Source organism: Acinonyx jubatus, chromosome C1 (genome assembly GCF_027475565.1).
Source record: "Acinonyx jubatus isolate Ajub_Pintada_27869175 chromosome C1, VMU_Ajub_asm_v1.0, whole genome shotgun sequence".
NCBI classification, from domain to species: Eukaryota; Metazoa; Chordata; class Mammalia; order Carnivora; family Felidae; genus Acinonyx; species Acinonyx jubatus.
The window spans coordinates 36,471,829-36,485,401 of NC_069381.1; the positions used below are offsets into that span (position 1 = coordinate 36,471,829).

At 54.6% G+C, this 13,573-nt stretch overlaps 1 protein-coding gene across 1 annotated transcript; it reads left to right on the forward strand.

Moving 5' to 3' along the window:
* Window positions 1–1,763: 1,763 nt before the first annotated feature.
* DMBX1 (diencephalon/mesencephalon homeobox 1) lies at window positions 1,764–9,134 on the forward strand. Its single transcript, XM_053204266.1, has 4 exons — window positions 1,764–1,918; window positions 4,850–5,045; window positions 5,304–5,652; window positions 6,584–9,134. The coding sequence occupies exons 1-4, from the start codon at window positions 1,767–1,769 to the stop codon at window positions 7,024–7,026; spliced, it is 1,140 nt and encodes a 379-aa protein (XP_053060241.1). The 5' UTR covers window positions 1,764–1,766; the 3' UTR covers window positions 7,027–9,134.
* The last annotated feature ends 4,439 nt before the right edge of the window (window positions 9,135–13,573 follow it).

Here is a 13,573-nt window from a genome sequence, read left to right on the forward strand (position 1 = left end):
AGAGCTTCCCATCATGGTGGGGGTAAAATTCAAACTCCTTGCAATGGAGCCGTGAAGCTCTTTGGGGTCTGGCCTCTCCTCTCCCTCCACTCACTCGTTCCCTCTCTGTGTTCCAGCTACCCTGGCTGTCTTGCTGTTCCACGTAAACACCAAGCTTCTTCATGCCTCAGGGCCTTCATCCTTGCTGTTCCTTCTGCCTGGAAAGCCTTCCCTCCAGAACTTTGCATGGCTTCCTCCAAATAGCAGAGTGCCTTTCTTGACCACGTGTCCCACAACAACCTTCCCTTTTCCTCTTGTTATTCTCCTCCTCTGTCTTATTTTTCTTCAGAGCACTTGTTTCTGTCTGGCATTAGTACCTATATTTATTTGTTATTTTGTAGTCCTCCTCCCTTGGAATCTAAATTCTACGAAGGCAAGGACTTTGTTTGGTCACTTAGTAGGTGAATGCTTAATACATATTTATTGAATGAATATGTGTAATATATAAATGTGTGTGAATGTAATGTTTGTGTGTAGATATATCTGCTGCATGGATAGATACCCGTGAGAATGTCTGTGTGCAGAGCCATGGGGAATAATGACATAGAATTTGTAAATTTGCTGAGTTTGTGTGTGACCATGACAACTTCTGTGAGTGCCTTGCTGAGAATGTCCATGTGTGTGTATTTGGGCATGAAACGTGTGTGTGTGTGTGTGCCGTGGATGTTTGGTCACGTATAGCCTGAGTGTCTATGTCAGCGAGGGTGGGGAGCTGAGACACTTGGGCAAGTTCTTCCTCTTACCAAATGGACCTGCCGTTGCACCAACCCTCCCCCGTTCCCTCCCATGCCCAGGACACAGGAAGCACCTATGTGTCTTTGGGAGCCTGCAGACATTGGGTCACGTTCCAAAAACGACACTTCAGGCCAACACAGGTGGGCACTCAGATGAGGACTGTGAGGGTCCAGAGGAGACCTGGGGCTGATAGGACCTTGGCAGCCTTGTGCTGAGCTGGGCCATCTCAGCAGAAAGGATGATAAATTAGCCACCAAAAAATGAAGCTGAAGCAGTGTGGGCGGGCTGGGCCCTGGATTGGCTGTGTGGCCTCAACATGTCACTGCTCTTTCTCTAAGTCTTGGTAGACTCATCTGTAAATGGGGTTCATTGCTCTTGGGAAAATGATAAATAGAGGGAGGTAATGGTAGTGAATATATACCAGTCATAACAATAGTGTCCTTTTGTCTGTGTAGCGCATTAAGGTTTTAATCCATTATCTCAGAGCAAGTGCCTCAGTGTCCCCAGTCCAGCTCTGGACTTGGCCCCATGTGGGCCTCAGTAGGTGTTGAGTAAATAATACGTGTGTGAGTGAATCAGTGAAGGCACAGATAAGAAAGTGCCTAGGTGACTAAATGGAGATGGCTGCATAAAGCAGCAATTGGACTGATAAATCACAGTGACTGACATTTTTTAGCACATACTGTGTGCCAGGCCCTATTGTAAAGACTTCTCTTATTAGCCCCATTTTGCAGATGGAGAAACAGAGGGGCAGAGAAGTTAAGTGACTTGCCCAAAAGTCACAAAGCTCCTAAGTGGTAGAGTTGAGATTCCAGCCCAGGCAGTCTGACTCCAGAGCCCAGAGCCCAGGCCACTTTCTGATGGAGGGGCAGAAGCTCTTGGGGGTGAGGTGAACACCCAAGGTCTAGGCTAGGGATGTCTACCCCAGGGTGGGGTGTGATACCCTGGTTCAGGTCTCCTCTCCTCTTCCCCGTCCGCAGGCACACGCCGCGATGCAGCACTACGGGGTGAATGGCTACTCGCTGCACGCCATGAACTCACTCAGTGCCATGTACAACCTGCACCAGCAGGCGGCCCAGCAGGCCCAGCACGCCCCCGACTACCGGCCATCGGTGCATGCGCTTACGCTGGCTGAGCGCCTGGCTGGTAAGGGCCATGGAGATGGGACCTTGGGGACAGAACCGTGGGGCCTGCGGTGGAGGAGAGGTCTGGGGGAGGAGGCTATGGAAGTTGAAGACAGGAGGGAGGGAGCACTGGGAAATCTTACTCTGGGAGGCTATGGAAGACCCAGGTCACTTAGCAACACAGAAAGGCATCAATTTAAAATCTATGTGTGACCATCCAGAACGCTCCTTGTTTGCCAGGACTGTGCTGGGCACTGGTGCTGCCCTGGCCTTTGGATTCCCTTAACGACCCCATGAGGGAGGGACTTATCCGCCTCTCTGCCTATCTTGCAGATGAAGACTGAGGCGGGAGGGTAAGGGACTCGCCTTGAGGAGTCGCTGCAAGAGGAGTAGAGTGCCCGGGAGAGGGTATTTCAGGCACAGGGAGTCATACAAGTAATAAAAGCTGGTTATGTGCCAGGTGCTGTGTGAGGCTTTCTCTGTGCATCAAATCCAACCCCGATAAAGGAGGTTATTACCTCCATTTTATGGACAAGGAAACTGAGGCTCAGAGAGGTCAAATCTAGGTGGGGGTGGGGCTGGAGGGTTTGAACATGACACTAGGGCTAAAAATGTAAGCTTCGGAGCCCCAGGTCTGTAGTTATTGGGGGTCTGCACATTCACCTCTCCTCTCTGAGCCTGTGTCCCCTTTAATCAGAGGGGACAATAGGATGATCGGGAAGTTATTTGAGGTAACATAGGCAAAGGATTCAGCAGAGATTGGTAAGTGCTCAGAAGTCATTATTCCTCAAGTCCCAAGGTAAGGGCCCATGAGGGAGCTGCAGTCCTGTGTCCCCGTCTCCCTTCTATTGATTTGCTGCCCTGCCCTGTAGCCCCTCGCTGGGTGTGAGAAGGATGTGACCGCATAGGTGAGGGGCATGATTCCTGGGAGGTGGGGCCGCCCTTTCTCTCCTGTCTCAGATCAAACCTTGAGCAGCTAGTGAACCCATGTGGGTTCACTGCCCTGTGCCAGGCAGTACTCAGAGGACTTCAGGGCACCCCCAGGGAGACCAGGTGCTCACAGAGCCATAGAAGAGCACGGCAGGAGTGTGGCTAAGATTCAGTGGCGGGGCAGCTCAGAGCAGCGGCATCTGGTGTAGTCAGAGAAGCCTTCCTGCAGGCTGTGGGGGAGGAGCCAGGCCTTAAAAAGGAATGACTGGTGAGGGCACCAGCATGAGCAGAGGCACAGAAAAGGGATGGGATATGAGGACCCTGCCTGGGAAGAGGTGTCGGCCTGGGGGAGGGCGGGGCAGTCATTTCCACTCCTTGAGACCCTGTGGGGCCTTGGGGCAGGGCTCAGTGAACAAAATCCCTGGGCCCCTGGTTGTCTTCTTTAGATCAGTGTGGGGCATAAGTCTCCAGTGTGGGAATGTGGGAATGTGTCCTGGCTATGGCTGCATCTCTGATTTGGAGTGGATTCCCTATCCCAAACCTGGTGGTGACACCAGTTCCTCACTGTGCTCTAGACCCAGAGAGGAGGCAGGGGGTGGAGGCTCCTCTCTGCTGGTGGGGGCAGAGGAACGGGAACATTTAGCACTCCACCCCAGTTCTCTTAATTCTTAAGAAGGAAGGACATGAGCTCTAGGTGGGCCTTTGTTTGGAGGCCTCGCCTTCTGGCAGAAAGTTTTGCTGACGGTACAGACAGCCCGGCCTCCCCTGTGATCACCCACCCATATGGCCCCTGGAGCCAGCAGCAGGGTGCTGAGCCGCTGCTCCCTCAACCAGGGTTCAGCTGACCGAGGGGTCCCCAGTCCCCAGGTAACCAGTGTGAGCTCAGTCCAGGCTGGGATTAGTGCCAGTTTGTGAGAGGTTCAGGGCTCCCTCTAAACTGAAGAAGGAGCAACCCAAAGGTAGCCTTTCTGGATACCCAGCTGCCTCCTTCCCCATTTAGAGCGCCGTGGATGACTCCCCAGTCCCTGGAGTACAGGGGAAGGACTCTGGCAGCCCTATCAGAGGCTGACCCAGCTCAGGTTCGCTTCAATACAGGCAGTCCAGGATCCATTTATGGGCTATGGGAGGCAGGGGAGAGAGGTTACTGTCCATCCACCAGGATGTAGTCAAGCAGAAGGGCTGGATCCTAGACACCAGCCCTAGGCAGATCTCTATCCTCAGTGGTTTTCATGTCACCAGCATGTGAGCAGGATGGTAGAATCAACAGTCCATTAGCTCTGTCTCCCATCCAAGCAGTGGTTAGAACCTAGTCTTTTTTTTCCTTTGAGGAAGCAGCCAAAAGGGCCAAGACTAGATGCAAAAACTTTCCCGTGCTCTGAGGGCCCTGCCAGTGCCGGGCTTTCTTTTGAGGAGACATAAGAGCAGGAGCCTCAGGTCTTGCTATCAGAGACTCTTAGGCCAACTTGGATCCTCAGAGTCATACGCAGAGGACATGGAATCAAGTGCCAGTGAATTGTGTACCAGTCAGACCTCACTTAACTAGACCTTGCAGATACCATCCCTGCTGCCAGCCTGGCTTCTCACGGTCAGGGGCCAATATTCTGTTGGTATCCAGAATCTAAGGGTTATAGGACGTTATAACCTTTGTGACACTGGTAAACAGATTATTAGCATCATGTGGTCTCAGAATATTATGCTCAGCATCCTAGGACTTTGAGGATCTTAGGGAAATGTCCACCTATCTACCCATACACCCTGAAACCAAATGAGGAAGACTGCTCTCAGTCATATTCCTGACAGCTGTTCATGGAGATGAGTTAGACCTCTGTGGTCCTTATAGTGAACGTGGGCAAGGAGAGATCTCAAAACCCCAGCCATATGGAGAGAAGTTGCGGGGTTTCCAAGGGGAAAGGGCCAGGACCTGGCTCTGCAGGAGCCTGGGTGTCTGCAGTGGGTCAGAGCAAAGTAAGATTCAAAACCTATTTCCCAAATTAAATGGGCGCCCTCTCCTTGCCCTCCAACGGCTGTACATTTCAAGACATCATCTTGGAGGCCCGCTATGGCTCACAGCATCGCAAACAGCGCCGTAGCCGCACGGCGTTCACTGCCCAGCAGCTCGAGGCCCTGGAAAAGACCTTCCAGAAGACTCACTACCCAGATGTGGTGATGCGGGAGAGGCTGGCCATGTGCACCAACCTGCCTGAGGCCCGGGTGCAGGTAGGTCCCCGCTCCTCTAAGTGGACCTTGCAGACAAGCACCAGCCCACCAACCTGGCTTCCCTCTGCCCAGGAGCCAGCATTTTTATCCCTCAGTGCCTGTGTAACTGCTCTCTCCATGAATGCCTGCGATGACAGGAGTGGGGTTTTGGAAGGGACTGGGGTGCATGTTTCCTGCGGGGTGGGAGGCAATGTTATCATGCACGTCCCCTCCCAGAGCACCCAGTTCCACAACCCACAGCTGCTCTCCCATCCCCAGGTGTGGTTCAAGAACCGCAGGGCCAAGTTCAGGAAGAAGCAGCGCAGCCTGCAGAAAGAGCAGCTCCAGAAGCAGAAGGAGGCTGAGGGCTCCCATGGGGAAAGCAAGGCTGAAGCCCCAACCCCAGACACCCAGCTGGAGACTGATCAGCCCCCAAGCCTGCCCAGTGGTGACCCCCCTGCCGAGCTTCACCTGAGCCTGTCTGAGCAGTCGGCCAGCGAGTCAGCCCCTGAGGACCAGCCAGACCGGGAGGAGGATCCCCGGGCAGGAATCGAGGATCCCAAAACTGAGAAGAGCCCTGGCGCTGAGAGCAAGGGGCTGGGCTGCAAGAGGGGCAGCCCCAAGGCAGGTGAGGCTTGGCAGGTGCCGTGGGCGGGCTGGGGCCCAGTGGAGGGAAACAGCCAGATCCTGCTGGACAGGGCCCTGGGTATGTGAGGTGGATCAGAGCAGGGATAGAGTCAGCTTTTAACACATGGCACTAGGGCATGATCCCTTAGAAAGGAGTTGGCCAGGGTGCCTGGGTGGCTCAATTAGGCATCTGACTCTTGATTTCAGCTCAGGTCCTGATCTCAGGGTTGTGAGGTGGAGCCCCACATCAGGCTCCACATCAGGCTCAGTGCTGGGCGTGGAGCCTACTTAAGATTCTCTCTGTCTCTCTGTCTCAAAAAAACAAACAAAAAAAAAGATAAAAAATAAAAGAAAGGAGTTGACCGTAGCAGGCCTGTGCCAGGTATTTTCCGGGGAGGGCCCGGGTGGCAGGGGAGGAGACTTAGGGAGCCCAGGGCAAAAGCTGTTTATCAACCATTTGGAAATACTATGGTATTTTAACAGCCAGCACAGATGCACCAGTGCCTATCGGGTGAATACCACACTGGTATCAGGGACTCTCACGTGCAGCAGAGACTCAGAACCACGTTTCTGAGGGAACAGAGCTGTGGGGTGAGGCATAGCTCAGACACAAATCCTGAGCCTAGGCAGAGAGCTGGTGAGGGGCGGGAGCCACAGACAAGAGAGGGGAAGGGGAGGTGACAGTCCTCCCAAGAAGTCAGACACGGGGGGCCCTGGCAGGGTCTCTGGGACTGCCCTAGGAAGCCTGGCTCCCCGCCATCCCAGGATTCTGAGGGGTGCTTCAGGACACGCCTTGGCTGAGATGAGTGGATATGGTTTCAGCCAATGCCTGTCTTATCTGCAGTGCCAAGGGGTGGGAAGACTGAGGGAGACCCTCCTGGCAGACCACTGTCCTTGTCCTGAGCCCTTGGTTCTCGGTTCTCTGCTTGCAGATTCCCCAGGCAGCCTGGCCCTGGCTCCTGCAGCACCCGGGGGTGGCCTCCTGGGCCCCTCCCACTCCTACTCGTCATCCCCGCTGAGCCTCTTCCGTCTGCAGGAGCAATTCCGCCAGCATATGGCAGCCACCAACAACCTAGTGCACTATTCATCCTTCGAAGTGGGGGGCCCGGCCCCTGCCGCCGCTGCTGCCGTCCCCTACCTGGGTGTCAACATGGCCCCGCTGGGCTCGCTGCACTGCCAGTCCTACTACCAGTCCCTGTCGGCAGCCGCTGCTGCCCACCAGGGCGTGTGGGGGTCCCCGCTGCTGCCCGCGCCCCCGGCAGGCCTGGCACCTGCCTCTGCTGCCCTGAACAGTAAAACCACGAGCATCGAGAACCTGCGGCTTCGGGCCAAGCAGCACGCAGCCTCTCTGGGACTCGATACGCTGCCCAACTGACCGCTGGCCTCCAACCCAGCCAGGGGTCTTGGGTGCCCCCTCCCAGCCCCAGGGTTACCCCCAGACGGCTTGCATGGAGTTAACTCTATGAGCCCGGGGATCCTGGGGCCATGGAGTCCTGCCCCCATCCCCCTCCCTGAGTCCCAGCCCCGGGTGAAGCCCACACTTGCACACCTTCTGCATGGCCCTGCTTGGATCCCACTGAGGCCGAATCGGAGGAGGGGAGGCTGGGGCGCCCGCAGCCTCTGCAGGAGAGTGAGGCCCTCCGTGGCCAGATCCTCCCCTCTGTACGGCCTCCTCCCTGCCCTCCCTACCTCCCCTTTGCCCCCTAGTAAGTCGATGTGTGGAATGTGAGGTATAAATATAAATATATAAAGCTATATTTTCAGGCCCCTGCCTGCCCCAGCCCCCCTGCCGTCCTTGCCTCCCCGTACAGCGTCCACATCTCTCTCTGGCTTTCCTCTGTCTCTCTCTCTCCCCTCTCCTTCCCTGACCTGCTTCTGTCCTGTTTCCTACCCCTCTCTTCCCAGCCTCTGTCTTCCCCACTCTGGACCTTTGCCCACATCTCTTCTCCCTGCTCCTGCTTTCTTTCTTTGGTCCTGGCTGTGTGATGTTGTCAGTTCCCAGGCTATGTTTTGTTTGGGATTGTGACTTCTTAGTTGTAGTGATTTTGCTTTTTCCTGTTCTTCCTCCTGCTTCTTCCCACCTGCCTGTCTCCTCCCTGCACTGCACCGGCCTCTCTAGGCTGCTGTTCCTCTCCATCCCCAGTAGAGGTGGTAAGGCCCTAGCTGGAGACCCTTTTGCCACCGAAGCTGAGGGCAGGAGCTGGCATTGGCCTCCTTAGCCGTCCTCCCTCAGACCTGTCATCTAGAAGGGGTCACAAATCACATTCTCTTCTCTCTCTTTTCTCAGCTTTGAGGCCCCACCCAAGATGGAGGAGGAGGGGAGTGGAGGCAGGAGTCAGTCTGAGGCAGGCAATAGGATGGCGGCATCCCTGCCTGTAAGACCTCCAGGACAGAGGACGGCCGCCAGTGTTCATCCAGGACTGACCACAGGGTTCTAGGTCTCTCTGGTGAGACTTCTCTGGTTGGGGGGAGGCAACAGGGGAGGGGGGCTCTCAGAGAGAGGTGTTTTCAGAGGAATGGGGCAGATTCTTTTCTCCCACTCCCTGGCCCCTAAGTCCTGCAGTTAGAGTCTGCTGCAGGGGTGCGTCTGAGCCAGGAAGAAAGGCTGAAACCTAACTCCTGATCACAATAAGTGCAAACCACACAGCAGTGCATAGTCTCAGGCTTCTGTTGACATGCCGTCCTGGAGCTAATTGTTGAAATCAGGGCTTCTGTCCAGCTAGTCACTGGCATGGAAAAGTGGGTTCCTGTTTATGTCCAGGAGCCCAGCTCAGCAAACTTCCCTTCAAAGCAGTGTGGCCTTGAGTCAGCCCGTAGCCTCTCTGGGCCTGTTTCCCCATCTGGATTAGATGGTCTGTAACGTCCTGCCCAGCTGTAACATCCTGCATGTCTGGGCTCACAACCCTTGCAGGGTGGAAGTTTTTAGTTAAACTAACAACGACAACAACAACAATAACAACAACAACAAAAAGGCTCTCAAAAGTACAGTGGATGAATTGGAAACTTACTGTTGCCTTGCTATGGAGCAATGAGTGTTGTACGTACAAGCCTTTGCATGAGCATGGCCACAGTTTCTGGGTCTCAGTTTCCCCATAAATATAATGGGTCCCTTCTAGTTGAGAAAATGTGGATTTGACCCTGATTTCCTTGAGTCATAGTGCCAGCTTTTGAGGTTGCCCCATCTCCATGCCTTTACAGGGTGTCAGGGACTCGGGGCAAGGGGAGGGGAACGGCTTGCACAGATTCTGAGTCATGATCCTCAACCCTTTGTGGCTCACCACTGAACCCTCAACACTCTACTTACAGAAATTGCATCTGGAAACCAGGGTAAAGATTCCTAAGGTGTGTCTCTTCTCCCAGTGGTAGGAGGCAGAGGCCCCTGTTGGGGCCAGGTAGGACTGGTTTGCAGAGCAGTAGATGCCCATCATTCTTGGCGTTTGTGCGGGGATGGTGTTTTTCTGAGCTGGGTCGGATGGAGGAGGCTTTGGGGGGGGGGGGAAGTGAGGGGGATGGTGGCATGGGCCAGGAAAGCTATTTTAATAAGGCAACGGAGTGAGACTAGGTGGATGGTGGGGCAGGGGGCCCTTGTTTCATGAGAGGTGGGGCTGAGGGCCTTGAATCCAGGCTAAAGACTTCACCTTGATGTGGCAGGCAGGTGAGGGGGATCAGTTGAACCAGGATCTGGGATCTGGGATTTGGAAGGTGAATTTAACAGCCACTGGAGCATCAGAGGAAAAGGGACTCAGGCAGGAAGACTGAAGGATGGAGACTCTCTGAGACAGAAGGGATTTTTGGTTTGTTGTCTGGGATCAGCTCCAGGAAGGTCTGTTTCTGCAATGAAAGCAGTCTCATCTAGATCAGGCATGGGGGCTGACACCTTTTGCAGTCCCTGGATGCAGGTGACTGTCAGTAGGCCTTGGAATCCAACAGCTCTAGATATTACCATCTTCTCCAGGAAGCCTCCCCTGACCTCCTAAAGGGCAAGTCCACCCTGGAGTCATGTTCTGTCTTGGCTGGAGCTCAGCCCAGCTTCTCTCGGATCTTTGTCAACATTTCCTCATTCAACTGATCCAATTCCACTATCCCAGAAAAGGCAGGGAAAGTATACATGATCCCCTGCCCCTGTGCAGATGTCAGCCTAGTTTAGGGGACCAGCCTGTTACTGAAGACAGCTAGAGAGCTGGAGGAGAGTGTACCATGTGTCTCCTACAGGAGTCAGAGGGTATGGGCTTGGCGTGGGCCCCTTGTACCTGAGATTGAAGCCTCCCCTGGGGCCTGCTGGCTCACCGTGAGGCTCTATCTCTGACCATTCCTTCCAGGAAAGCCTCATTCCTCACCTCTCCCTCTTATATGAGGTCTCCATTTTCCCTGCTTCTTCACTTCCCCTGAGCATGGTCCAGGGGCCTGGGCCCCCAACCCCGACTTGGCAGCTGGAGGGCTGTAGAGACTGCTTTCCAAACCAGCTGTTTTGTGACCATTTGTGCTTAGAGGTTGTGCCAGGCCGTGGCAAAAACACTGTGTACTGTATTTATTTATTCTGTTAGTTGAAAAAAGCAAGACTCAAATTTCCCCCTCCCTGCCCTGCCTCCTGCGTAGTGCAGCATGACACTCTGTCCTGTGATCCGTCCGTCTGTCCGATTTCCTGTGATGTTGTGACCTGTTCTTTGTCCTTCTCGGCTAATAAAAGAATCCGGCAGCACAGCCCTTGGTCCACATTCATTCCCAGAGATGCCTGCAGTGGGCTGAGCATCTCAAGGTCTATTTCCTGCTTGTCCAGCACTGTGGCCAGTGGGGGTGGGAGGCAGGCATGCCTCATGATTGGCCACTCCCATACTGGCCTCGTGGCTCTCTCCATGGCCCTTACCAATCGTGGCTGTTGTCTGGAGTGGTTGTGGGGAACAGAGGGACCAGGGTGGGGGAGGGTTCCATCTTCTGTGGGCTGTTTAGACCACAGTACTTGTGGCAGGTGCAGGGCACTTGGGGGTATTCAGGGCAGCCTGGGATGATGGGTCTGCAGGATAAGGAGAGGCAGGGGATTCTGTGGGAAACAGCAAGTAAGCCAGGCCCAGAGGGGGATGACAGACAGGTACATTTGCACCTAAAGCCAGAGCTGTTCTCCAGCAGGATGGACGACCTCTGGAGGGAATGAGCTCTTTGTCCTTAGAGATGAACAAGTAGAGAATGAAGAAGAGATTTCTGCTATGGGTGGCAGGATGGATTAGAGATTTATGAAGGTCCTTCCAGCTTAGGGTGAGCAGTGTGTGTGTGTGTGTGTGTGTGTGTGTGTGTGTGTGTGTGATTATAGCCTATAAGTCTATAAGTATGTATGAGAACCTGTGCCATGAATTCATAAGTGTGTGTGTGTGTGTGTGCGCGCGCGCGCGCGTGCACATGCATTTCTGCTGCATTTCAAGAAAAAGAGTACAGGCATCTTCTCTATTCAGCTTTCACTGCCCTTCCCTGGGGTTCCAGAGTGTCTGTACAGGGCCCTTGAGCCAGCAGGGCCCTTGAGCTCAAGGCCGGGGTTTGGGGGTGGTGAGAGTCTCCTCTGAAGATTTGCTGGTAGAAGCCCAGCAGGCCTGAATAGTGTGCAGGGAGCTGTCTCCTGGGTTTCTAGGGGGCAGGTGCCTCAAGCGGCAGGGACCCTGGGAGGGCCGTGACCTCCCCATTTCCCTGTGCTGACCCAGGAGACACATTCCTCTCTCCCCAGTAGGGCTGAGGATTAGGCGGGACACCCCCCTTCACCTTGCCTTCCCACCTCCCTAGGAGGGGCTGGCAGATCAAATATCTGCCCCAAGTCTCTCACTGCTCCCTCCCAGACCTGAACCACTGTGTGCCTCCTACATACTTCAGCCCTGCAGCACACGCATTCCCTGGTATAGGAGGTGCCCTGGTAGCCCTGCAACCCGAGTCACTCGTCTACTCAACACTTACTGAGCATCCGCTGTATGCTTGACCCTGCGTTGGGTGCTGGGTATAGAAACAAGCGAGGACAAAGTGCTCTCAAGACAGTTACAGCGCAAGGTGATATGGGGCTGAAAAATAGAGAACTAAGGGAGTACAGAAGAGGCGTCACTCGCTCAGCCTGGGGAGGTCAGGAAGGCCCCTTGGGAGAAGGACTTCGGAGCTGTGCTTCATGGGTCCAGTGTTCACCAGCAGGGCAAGAGGGAAGGGTGTCCCGGGAGAGACACAGCACATACAAAGCTGCAAGACTTAGCTGGCTGGGTGAGCCCCTGAGCCCTGAGCCCTGAGCAAGGCACTGAACATGGGGGGTGGGGTGACTAGTCAGAGGTTGAGAATGGAAAGAGAAGCTGTGAGCTTGGATTCAAGCCTGAGAGCTGTTGGGGGGCATTGCGAGTTATTTCCAGTGGGGGAGGGGGCTGATCAGACTGCATTTTAGTAAACCCATCCCCCCATCTCTTTGTAGTATGGTGGTTCATGAGGAGGCTGGGGGACTGGAGGGGAGGCCATTGTCATGTCCTGGTGAGAGGAGGGTGGCATCCATGTGGTCTGGGAGAAGGGGTCAGATGGGTGAGAAATCTAGGAACTAGAATTACTGAGGCGACTGTAGGAATAGGAAAGGTCAAGGTTGCTGCTGAGTCTCTGGTTTGGCAACATGCTAGATGGAGACCCTTGGGCTGGGGTGAGTGTTAGGGAAATGAGCCTGAGCTCAGGCTGGCCTTGTTTGCTGCATCTGAGGAACCTTCAGTTTATTCAAGGGAAGATGTTGGAGTGTACAGGACCAGGGCTCAAGGGACGGGTCTGTCTGCACTGCTGACCTAGACTTTAATTTCTTTAACAAATACTACATAGCCCTTTCTCTGTGCCTGGTACTTTAATTCTCACACAACTCTATGCAGTAGGCACTATTATCTCCATTGTATAGATGAGGAAAATGAGGCACAGAGCAGTTAAACAACTTGTCCATGACCATGCAGCTAGTAATAAGTGAACCAAGGTATGACCCTGGCTAACCTCGGAATCCATGCTCTTCACCTTGGTGGTTGTCAACAGAGACATGGTGGATGAAGCCTCGTTATCATAAGAGAGCACACAGAGTGACGGTGAGGATGGGACCTCAGGGAAATCCAACGAAGCAGAGAAGATTCTATTATGGGGTTGGGACAAGCTACTCTCAGCGTGTTATTTACTATGGCAAATAACTGCCCTCTCTGGTCCTCAGTATCCTCTTCTGTTGAATGGGAATCATTAATTATGACCAGCCTGCTGGCTGGGAGGCTCAGATGAGCTAAAGAGGAGAAAGCCCCAGAGGAGGCTGGGGTGTTGGTTGCCTGGCATGCAGAAGGTGTTCAGATAGTATGTGGTAGGTGAGATGAGAAAGTCGGGAGGGGGGGCTCCCTGAAACTTCTCCCCAAAGCCCCCTTTTCTTAGGCCTTGGCCCCAGTGTTCTTTGAGTCCAGGAGTCTGGCTCCTCAGCGGCCTAGGGGATAGGGCACCTTCCGAGAGGCCGTGGGGGATGGACGGCTTTAGGGCCGCTTTAGGGCCAGTAGGGCTAGGCCTGCCCCTCCCCCCCTTTTCCCACAGAGCTGTGGGGACTGGAGCGCCCCCCCCACCCCCAATCTCTCATTCTCCTCTCCCTTCTGGGAAAGCCGATTAGGAGGTGGCCTCCTGCCCGCCCCCCTGACAAGTTTGTCTGAACTTCCAACAAAGGCCCTCAGAGGGCTGCAGAGGGAGGGCCCGGCACCACCGGGAACCTGACACCACAGGCCCAGGATCACTCCAGCAGCCTGGAGGCAGTTCTGTGGTGTGCCCACCCTATGGCGGGCTGGAATGTCTCTGGGAGGGTTCTGGCCCCACAGAGGCCTGGGGCACGTTCACCTGGGAGTCCCTCACAAAAGGGAAGGCAGCACAGGCCGGTGCCCAGGGGGGTGGGTGGAGATACGCACACGTCCTCACACAGT